This window comes from Vespa mandarinia, chromosome 21 (genome assembly GCF_050613455.1).
Source record: "Vespa mandarinia isolate Hongniang chromosome 21, ASM5061345v1, whole genome shotgun sequence".
Classification (NCBI taxonomy): Eukaryota; Metazoa; Arthropoda; class Insecta; order Hymenoptera; family Vespidae; genus Vespa; species Vespa mandarinia.
In genome coordinates, this window is record NC_140830.1 from 2,361,661 (window position 1) to 2,372,500 (window position 10,840).

The following is a 10,840-nucleotide window of genomic DNA, read 5'->3' on the forward strand; positions in this document are numbered from 1 at the left end:
ATTAAGTTAACAAGTAAGATAATTTATTTATCACGTTTATATTATACAGCATCATGTGAAAATCGATTATTAATTTAATAAAGTTTCTGTTTTTTTGGATTTTTGTGAAAACGAGAATAATACGTTTAATAAGAGTAAATTATTTTCATGAAAATACAGGCATGTATTTCGTAAATAAAAATGATATTCAATTATCAAAGATATATATATATATATATACATTACGTATATATGTATCTCTGCATCTATTTTTTTCTTTTTTTTTTTTTGTTTTCTTTTTATTTCTCTTATCCAACAATTTTCAAACACAATTATCTTTAATTGAAATCGTTTTCACAAGATGTCTCGTCGATTATCATATATAATGAGAAATCGATATTGTTTTGTTTATCTGATACCTAAACGATCGGATTGATTTATGTGACATCGTAAGTTCATAATCAGAGAAGAAGAAATTGGGTGTTTAAGTATAAATGTCTCTTTGGATAAAAGAAAAAAGTTAAGAAAATAGAAGAGGATTAATTAATATACGAACATAAAATGAACACGATCAAGCAAAATCTATTAAATATAGAACTCTGTAAGAAATGCAGGTATGATAAAATGCAAGTTCTTTAATATTTAATACACATAAATATTTAAATATATTTGTACATATACATATATATATATATATATATATATATATATATATATGTTTATTAATTTATTTATTTGAATTCTTTTTCTTTCCTTTTCTAAATTTTTTCTCTTCGAATAAGAAAGAGAAAAAAGAATAAAAGAAATACTTAAAATCCCTCTTGCATTCGAGTAAAAATAGATTACTTGCAATGTCCAATGAGAAATATACATATTTTTTTTTTGTTCTGATAAACGTATTGATTAATATCTTGTTTAAACAATGTTCAAATGTTTGGATTAAATTAATCAGATTTAAAAGTTCTTTTTCTTTCGCAAAAACTGACGCCATTACGTTTGAGGAATTAAACAGAAGAAAGAAAAAAAAAAAACAAAAAACAAACAAAAAAAGAGTGAAACGATCCTTTATATGTACGTTTATTCGATTAGATTATAATGGGGGGAGAAAAGAAAAAAAAAAAAAAAAGAGAAAAGAAAGGAAAAAGAAAAACGTCGCGAGTAACTCATGTGTTTTCACTTTCGTTTATATCGTACAAATCACGAATTAAAAACTTTCGTAAACTTTACGCGATAATTCTTGTATTTTATACGTGAAAATTGCCTGTGACGTCAACATCTTATACGATCGAATCGTGAAAAGATATCAAGGTCTATTTGATTTTCAACATAGTGACAATGGCAGCACGTAAACAAACACGTAAATTGATATTTGATCTAGAGTGTATTTATAATTGAACACGATAATGATACTCTTCAGTTGTTTTCACTGTTGCGAAATAAAAGTTTCATATAAACAGTTCACACATATACACACACACACACACATACACTTTCCATTAGATGATGATCATAAGTGAAAACATAAAGGAGAAAAGAGAAGAAAAAAAAAAAAGACATCAGACGATGTAAACACGAAAGAAACGTGGATTCGCTTACATCGTTCACGCCTCCGTTAATTATAATTTTATATAGATTTATATAGAAATCATATAGGATAATTGATATAATTAATACGTTAATTGTTCTTATTCTTGTATCATAAGATCGTTTAATTATCGTCTAATTTTCTTACAGAAAATATCAATCGTCTTATAACAAAGATTTAGAGAACAGTACAAATTATTGCAATTGTTTGGTAAGTTTATATTGATAATAAATATTGATCGATAAAAAAGGATTATTATTAAATTATTAAATATTTTTTTTTTTCGTTTTATTTAATAAACGTATATTGTATTTATGTAATATTTACTTGAAAAATGATCAAATTGTTTCTCAATCAATTTAGGAAGTAAAGGATGGAATTGACGATGAAATAAATATGGTGCAAGTTAATAAAAAAGAAATAGAAGAAGAAAAGGAAAAGGAAGAGGAAAATGTCGATTCAAAGGCAAAAGGAGAGGAAGAGGATGAGGAAAATTTAGAAATTTCGGAAATCTTTAAAATAGATGAAACGAAGGAAGAAGTGAAAGATATAACGAGAAAAGAGATTAATGACGAAAAAGATAAGAGTATAAATAATGTGAAACAAAGGGAACATTTAAATGACGAAAATTATGAAAACGAAATTAAAATGTTAGAAAGAGAAATTGAATCTAACGAAGAAGAAGAAAAAGAAGAATTAGAAGAAGAAGGAGAAGAATTAGAAGAAAAAGAAGAAAAGGAGGAAGTTTTAAGTGGAAAAAATAATCTGACGAAATTGTTAAAAAATGTAAATCAATACGTGGTATAATTATTGCAGTTTTACAATTTGAAGAAAGAAAAAAAAAACAAACAAACAAAAAGACAAAAATTAGCCTAAAGAATTTTGGAAACAAAAAGAAAAAACTAATTGATTTTTATAAATTGTCTTAGAATTATTTTGGCCTATCATATATAATTACAATCTATATTAGATATTTTAATAATATGATTTTTCTTTTTTTTTTACAGGCCAATGAAAATGAAATATCAGAAGATACGTATGAAAACGAGTACATGCAAAATGAAAGATACAATGAATTAATGTTATTAATGGCAAATGATTTTGTACCAAACTTTGAACCATTCGAATGTCCAATATGTTTAGTTCCTTATAAATCTCTGGAAGGATTAGTTTTGAAGGATTGTTTACACACATTTTGCAAGTACATCATTGCAATGAAATCATTTGAAAATTATTATTCCTTTTCCTCTTACAAATTCATCATCCTTTTTTGTTCTTTTCTTTCTTCTTATATTTTATTACTCCTCCTTTCCTTTTTTTTTCTTCTTCTTTTGTTTTCTCTTTTTATTGATCGCAAGGATGAAATTATTTATTTATTTTTTGTTTGTTTGTTTTTTCTTTTTTTTTTTTTTTCCAGAACATGCCTCGCAAATACAGTTTTATTTTCTGACGATGCAGACGTGAAGTGTCCGTACAAAGACGAAAATTATTCTTGCGAAGGAACGATACAACAAAGCGAGATTAAAGCGGTAAATTTATCATTGAATTCATTTACGTTGAGAGAAATTTTTTTTCTTAAATTGATTAATGTGATATCGAGATAAAATTAAAAATTTAGATAGTAAAATTGGAAGATTTTAACAAATATTTACAAAGATCGATAGTACAAGCCGAAAGTAAAGCAGGAAATTCTGCTTATCACTGTAAAACACCAGACTGTCCTGGTTGGTGTATTTATGAACCATATGTTGAAAGTTTTATATGTCCTGTATGTGAAAAAAAAAATTGTCTTCTATGTAAGGTAATTATTACAAATGATTTACATCGAGTATATCCTATAATAATTATTGTTGTTGTTCGTTTAATTTTTTTTATATAATGATCCTTTTTATTTTATTCTATTCTTTTTCTTTTTTTTTTTTTCTATAGATGATACATAAAGTAAATTGTACGGAAGACATGTTACTCGCGGAATCATCAGATTCAAAATCTGAAATGTTAATTCAGAAGATGTTACGTAATAAAAATGCACTTCCTTGTCCCACATGTAACACAATAATAATGAAAATAGATGGTTGCGATGCAGTTGTATGCACTATATGTAAAACCGAAATATGTTGGTTAACACGAGGACCACGTTGGGGCCCCAAAGTAATAATATTATCAAAAAAAAAAAAAAATATATATATATATTATTAAATAATTATATATTATACAGGATGGTCGAAAAGTTTAACAGATAAATTTAGGAAAATTAATTACTTTTCTTTTGTCGAGACATTCCATAAGTAAGTCAACTCGTAAACTCGTAGTTTTACAGATTTTAAAAGAAAAAAAAAAATTTAATCTCGAAAAATCTCCAGAAAAAGTGATGAATTTTTTTGTTTTGTTTAAATAATAACCTTCAGGAACTTTTTATCCATCCTATATATTAATATTTTTTTTTTTTTTTTTTTTTTATATCATTTATAAAATTTCACGTAACATAATTTATTAATTTCAGGGCCAAGGTGATACCTCCGGTGGTTGCAAGTGCAATGTAAACATAAAATGTCATCCAAACTGTCGCAATTGTCATTGACTCGGTCCATTAAAAAATATACATTTTATATATAATAAAACATATTCGTATAATTAGCTAAGTAAAGAGCATTCTTTTTTTGTCTGTACAAATAATAAAAGTGTGAAAATATAATAATGTTTAAGCCTTTTTTTTCTTTTTTTTTTTTGTTTTTCATCAATCCTGATTTTCTTAATGATTTATGTCAACAATAAGTCTCGATCTATTTTTTTTTTATTTTTGACAAACGATGATCTCTATTATACAAACTGTTTGATTACGCGTAAGAAAGGTATAACTTTGATAAGCTCAATGCATCAATGCAATAATAAGTGCATATTGGGGACGGTATTCTCGTATTGCGTTTTAAGTTCATATTTGTCGCTGAAGTCATGAGGGAACTATTGATAAACTATTATTTTTTTCTTACTTGCATATAAAAATTTGTCACACGTTAACTCTAATTAATTAATTAATTAATTAATTAATTAGTTAATTAATTATTTTCTCACGTGTATACCCGATCATGGTAAATCTCCAAGAGAATGAAATCAAACAAATGTATTATCAATCGATAAATTACCGACCGTAATAGAATCTTCAAAAGTTCATCCTTTAATGCTTAATTAATTTTTAAAATACAAATAAAAAAAAAACAAACAAAAAAAAAGGATTAAAGGAAACCACTATGAAACATTTTTTTTCTCTTTCTTTCTTTTTTTAATTCGTTTTGTACTGACGTTTTCTTTTTTTTTTTCTTTTTTTTTTCTTTTTTTTTTTTTTAATTCTTAATATTACTACAAGACGCTCTTTCAATCAACGTTATCCTTATTTAAAGCTTTATTTATAAATCTAAGATGTACAATAAATTATAGATTTGTATGATTACTCTGATCATAAATGCATCAATTAGTTAATTCTCATTCAAAGGCACATCCCTTGTACCGATTTGTTGCAATCGACTAATCAACGCGGATTGATGATGAGTAATTTGTTGATTTAAGTTATTACCACCTGCACTTTGCAATATTTGGACTAATGATAGTTGCGCAGTAGTAAGATCCATTTCACCATAATATTTAAAATCATTAACGCTCAGAAGCTTTCCTTCTAATATCCCAGCTATAATAGATCAAAACTTAATTATATTAAAATGATCATTATTTACAATTTAATACTTACCAATTAAAGTAACTTGTGAGGACTTTCTAAGTATCTTCAAAAGATCGATTACATTGTTTTCTGGACTGAATATTACAAAAAAGGGTGAACGGTATAATAAACTTATAGCTTTATACGGAGTATCTTTTAAAGCCAAATCTAATATAGTAGTTCCATATGTCTTCAAATACATATTCTTTCTTTTCAATGGAACAGCTAATTCGAATACTTCTTCTTGAGTTATAGAATTTTTATGAAGAAAAGCTATCATCTTTGAATTATCAAACCAATTTAAAACTTCTCGTGCCAAAATTTGATGATAAGGATTATATTTATCCTTCGTAATCTTTTTATTTTTGGTACATAAATCTAATAACGTTTTATCTTTCTTTACATTTTCATAAAACGGTGAAAGAAATTCTTGAAAAAGTGCTTTAGTATAATGCGGTGGTTTAGGCTTTTGTATGTTTATTTTGCCTCTGAAACGCTTTTGCTGTAGAAAAAGTTGATTTGGTATTGATATCTGAAACACTAAAAACAAAATATATCAAAATATTAAATTAATTGCTTTTAACGATATTATTATATAAATTTTAATATATATATATATATATGTATATATGTATATAAATATTATATTACCCACCCGTGCTATTATAAGGATCCCATTGTACCTAATCTTTTAGATATAGCAATACATTTAAGTATTTGCTAAATTTATTAAGATTTTGTAAACTTATGAGAGTGCATTGGTAACAACAAAATAATTAATGCTCAATAAGCATTGTTTATAAAGATACTGACATTATTATTGGCTATGTTGATATATTTGATTAAAAGTAGATGAATATAGTCGATACAGAGCATAAAGAGACAAGTATAAAATTATATTTACAGAATCATTTATTTTGTTATTAACTTTATAAGGCACTTTGGGACAAATCGTACATGTAGATAAAAAAAAAAATATATATATATATATATATAAATATATATATATACGCATATACGAGAATAGGTGTTGTATGTATATATAAATGTAATTTTTGATATGTATGTATGTGTATGTGTGTAAATAAGAATTATGTATTTATATATATATATATATATATCGCTTTTACTTATTAGCTTAATTTCATATTTATTTAATCCTACTTTGTCTTTAGTATTATGCGATATAATTAATTGTTCCACTACAATAATTACTGCTCTCATGACGACCTTCTATACTGTCACCAAAATTAAGTGACTTTCTATTCTTTCCAAGTCTCAACATTGAACGAATACCACCTTTCTTTCTAGAACGTTTATATCGATCATCCAAAGCTGAATTAAGTGATGCTTGTTTTACATCACCACGACTATTCGAAAATCCTTCATGGTCATCTTTAAAATGATTAGTACTCGATATCTCTCCATGTACATCATCTACTAGCCAATGCTTTCTTGGCGAAGTATATTTATTGTTACATCCAGGAATAGTATAAACATATTCAGATTGTGTTGGATCTAATGATTTTTTATCATAAACTTTTGTATTATTATCACATGTAGTACTTTCTGGTACTGTTACTTTAATCCCACTTTTTTCATAATTATCAATTTTACATTCCTTTCTTAAACAATCATCCGTCTCCGCGGATTGATTATTTTGTTGTTCTACATTTTTATTTTCTCTACCTTCTCGTAACTTTTTATTCCTTTTATAGGTATCCGTATTTTTTGCATCAAGCGCGGCATGCCTTTTCTCTGACATACTTTGCCTGCCCAAAGCGTCACGTGAAAATTTATTCGACGAAGAATTAAATTCTTCTAAAGATAATTGACTATCATACGTTGGATCGCCAGAATATTGACTATCTTTATCATCTAGATTTTTCTTCGTTTCAACAGACTGAGAACATTCGTTATTAGATTCTTCTAACAATACTGACTCAACACGATCTTCTCTCGGTCCTATAGTTATTTTTTTAACATTGCTCACGGTAACCGGTTCTATCCAGGTTTTATTAGTGGCAATACAATAACTCTCATTCCTTAAACTATTTTTATTATATTGTTCCGTTAATCTGTCAATAACAGGATTCCATGGGGAAGCTGTTACACAAGATAATAATCCAGCATTATCCAATGTTTCAGATTGTGAATTTAAATTGTTTTTTTCTTTGACTCTACCATCATTAACTTTTGTGGAATCTGAAATGTATATGGTATTAGAAGATTCTATTTTACAATGAGAAGACATATTCTCAATAATATTTTTGTCATTAGCGTCGTATGATGATAAACGTCTGGCAATTGTAAGTGTAATGACACCAGTAACAGAACTGTTTGTATTAAGCATTGCTCTTCTTAAAGTTTCCATTGCATCAGAATTTGATAATCCCAAAAGTGATACACCATTAACATTAAGCAATTGATCATTAGTACGTAAACGGCCATCCCTTGAGGCTGCACCACCATGAAGTACACTTTTGATAAAAATTCCTAAATCCATATTAGTATTGTCATCTGTACTACTTGTTTTCCCTTTTACACTGACACCTAAGCCAGCTTTTTCAGAATCATGTACTGGAATGTCTAATGTTAATATCATACGATTTTTACGTGGTGACAATACAATATCCTCAGAAGGTTTGACTGTTTTAAATGTACATTTTTCATAATCGTGTACATTTAATTTTTCTTGAAAATCATTATTTTTATTTGTCGGAGATCTATCCAATGCGTTCCAATATTTCGAACCTTCTATTACTTCTAATGGTTGATTAATGGAAGATGTTTGACAATGTGAATCTAAGCTATTCGATGAGACTTCCTCTTGACGCGATACAACCAATCGAACTTTACCACCAGCTGGTATACTTCTCAACAAAGAAACAACTTCTGCTTGGCTTTTACCAGTCATTTCTTTTTTATTTACTTCTAATAATCTATCGCCAGGCCTTAATCTACCATCTTCAACTGCAGCACCCATTGGTAAGATATTTTTTATATAAATTGGACAATGACCACCAGCAGGATTATCACGTGTGGTAACGCTAAAGCCCAATCCATTATTTCCTTTAGTTAATTCTATTTCTATCATACGGCCAATCTTTCTAGTATTCGCAGTTTGCAATATATTATAATTGCTACATTGGAGCCTTTTAACATTGTCCTCGTTTTCAGATTTCTCAGTGGTCTCATTAATATTAATATGATTTTTACGAATGGACTTTTCGTTATGTGATTTTTTATGCTTTACAATCGATATCTTTAAACATTTTTCAGTCATACAGGTTCTAAAGATATCTTGGACTTTGGAAAATGGTATGTGTAACAAATTATGGCCATTTATTTTAATAATTTTATCATGTAGATCAATTTGACCATCGCGTGCTATACGTCCATTAGGTTCAATACCCTCCACTCTAAGACCTTGATCATTACCTAAAAGATCATAACATGGAACTACATGAAGTCCCAATGGTCCGGCTTCATTTTTTATCACAATTTCACGAATTTCTCCTTGATCTAAAGACTCTACATTGGTATTTGAAAAATCATAACAAGCTTTGGCATCCTGTCCTAATGGTTCTCTACGTCGAGATTCTCTAGGTAATGATTGAGCCGAATATGTTGTTAAATTGGGTTCTCTATTTGAAAGAGCATGCATAGATAATCTTTTGGCGCCTTCTCTTTTGATACTACTGCTGGATATTGATGCATGAGTATCGATTAAATATGGTTGGTCTTTACCATCGGAATGAAAAAAATCTGGACTATTGGTACCAACCGAACTAGCTCCATCTCCGCCGGCATGAATGACATCGTTACTTGCAAAATGGGCAACAATTTGTTCTCTATCGTCAGCAACATCGCATAACCTATCATCAGGATCAAGAAGTCCACCACCGGTCAATGTAGATAAACTATTAATGGTAATACCACTGTCATTCTTTCCTGTTGCCTTTTTATATCTCAATATAGCTTCGTGCATCAAATCTTTAACAAGTAGCGTTCCGTCTCCACATGGAACTACCACTCTAACGTTTTCGAAACACACAGTTACCTTCATCGTGTCAATTTCATATTATGAAAATTTTAAGCGTACTTTTGGTACGCATTCAAAGTTCAACGTGGAAAATACAAATAGTATTGAAAATAAATTAATCGTTGTGAAATGTATTAATCAATGATTAGATTTCACGATGCACTATGCATTTCTTTCTTATTAAAGTCGTCATCGTACACTAGTCGTCGTTCCGTTTACCACCATATCTTGCGAGTGAATCATCGACGTAGCAATCACTATGTTAAGAATACTTGACGAATATAATCTATCCCTTTGATCAATATAAACGTAATTTAATAATATTAGATAAAACGTTGTTGATAAAAATAAAAAGTCTGTCAATTAGTTCGATCGAATAGACGCTAACGCATTCTAATTTTATCCTATCAAATACAAGGAACGGACGCACTCGCCATTACGACAATTTGTTCCATCTCGTCGTTCCGTCGTTCGAAACGACGGAATTCTCTACTCGAGATTCATCCTAATGATACAGGTTAGCCAACAAAAAATAATATAGAACGTAACCGCTACGATATATAATCTACTCCCATTAAATATTACATGTTACTCATATTCTTAATTACAACGAACGAATATTTAAATTATATTTACCTTCGTTTAAAATTCGTGCCATTTTTGTAAAAGTTTCGAAATTGTTTAAAGTGAGATCAAAATTTCTATTTAATGTTACACGTGCATACGTTATATTTCTTTTCCTCTTACTGCTACTCCATCCTTATTTACTTTATAACCACACAAGAATGGTCCAAATTCTCAGATCCTTTTCCAATGTGTTCCAATCTTAAGGTTACTTTACAATTGGTTATGTTAAGCTTCATTTGCAAATAATCATTTCTTTTTTTTCCTAGCTCCTTTCATTAATTATCTATACTTTTATCTTTTCTATTTACTTACGATAATATATATATATATATATATATATATATATATATGTATATACACACACATATAAATTCAATAGATGACAAAAGTACTAAGTCAAATACCAACTTAAAATTTTACTTTACATTCTGGTAAATGTAACATAAGAAATATATTCACCAATTAAGTAATAGTCACGTACTCTCTTACATATATATATATATATGATATATATACATATATATATGCACATATATAATATATCTAGCTCTGTACGAAAGACCTACCCAAACCTCGTTTGTAACTCGAAATGTCAACCTTAGCAGAAAATTTCTAGTAATCATACAGTAAAAATTTTTTCATTACGTCATTGTCTTTAAACTAATCCCAAGCATATTTACAAATAGAATTCTATATTTCTTCCTGCATAATGAAGTGGTTCGAAGGAAGTATTAACGACGCTGTTACTACGTCGAAATCAAGGAAAGCAATTTTCGTTGTCTTCGTGGAAGGTGAATATTATCTATTTTAAGGTTATGAAAGCAAAAGAAACTAAATAGTCATCCATTTGTATATATAAAATGTATTTCTTCAATTTTTTTTTTTATTTATT

At 28.1% G+C, this 10,840-nt stretch overlaps 4 protein-coding genes across 5 annotated transcripts in view; 2 read left to right on the forward strand and 2 right to left on the reverse strand.

Moving 5' to 3' along the window:
* The first annotated feature begins 409 nt into the window (after positions 1-409).
* On the forward strand, positions 410-4,208 carry LOC118443955 (ranBP-type and C3HC4-type zinc finger-containing protein 1-like). 2 transcript variants are annotated; one of them, XM_035871676.2, is made up of 8 exons: positions 410-593; positions 1,714-1,774; positions 1,928-2,350; positions 2,572-2,765; positions 2,982-3,093; positions 3,183-3,365; positions 3,494-3,715; positions 4,068-4,208. In XM_035871676.2, the coding sequence occupies exons 1-8, from the start codon at positions 541-543 to the stop codon at positions 4,143-4,145; spliced, it is 1,326 nt and encodes a 441-aa protein (XP_035727569.1). In that variant the 5' UTR covers positions 410-540; the 3' UTR covers positions 4,146-4,208. The 2 variants fall into 2 exon arrangements, with proteins under 2 accessions (XP_035727569.1, XP_085519340.1); XM_085663214.1 differs by lacking the exon at positions 3,183-3,365.
* Positions 4,209-4,919: 711 nt separating this feature from the next.
* On the reverse strand, positions 4,920-10,099 carry LOC118443953 (large ribosomal subunit protein uL10m-like). Its single transcript, XM_085663215.1, has 3 exons — positions 9,958-10,099; positions 5,307-5,816; positions 4,920-5,246 (listed from the first exon to the last, which is right to left on the reverse strand). The coding sequence occupies exons 1-3, from the start codon at positions 9,977-9,979 to the stop codon at positions 5,038-5,040; spliced, it is 741 nt and encodes a 246-aa protein (XP_085519341.1). The 5' UTR covers positions 9,980-10,099; the 3' UTR covers positions 4,920-5,037.
* LOC146872314 (partitioning defective 3 homolog) lies at positions 6,351-9,571 on the reverse strand. The gene has a single exon (XM_085663212.1). It carries the CDS (start codon positions 9,343-9,345, stop codon positions 6,454-6,456), a length of 2,892 nt encoding a protein of 963 aa, XP_085519338.1. The 5' UTR covers positions 9,346-9,571; the 3' UTR covers positions 6,351-6,453.
* Positions 9,820-10,840, forward strand: part of LOC118443954 (UBX domain-containing protein 4) — a 3,178-nt gene continuing 2,157 nt past the window's right edge. Inside the window, exons 1-2 of the mRNA XM_035871674.2 lie at positions 9,820-9,838; positions 10,635-10,739. Of these exons, the coding sequence (XP_035727567.1) occupies positions 10,658-10,739 (82 nt within the window). The 5' untranslated portion in view covers positions 9,820-9,838; positions 10,635-10,657. The remainder of the gene's footprint in view (positions 9,839-10,634; positions 10,740-10,840) is intronic.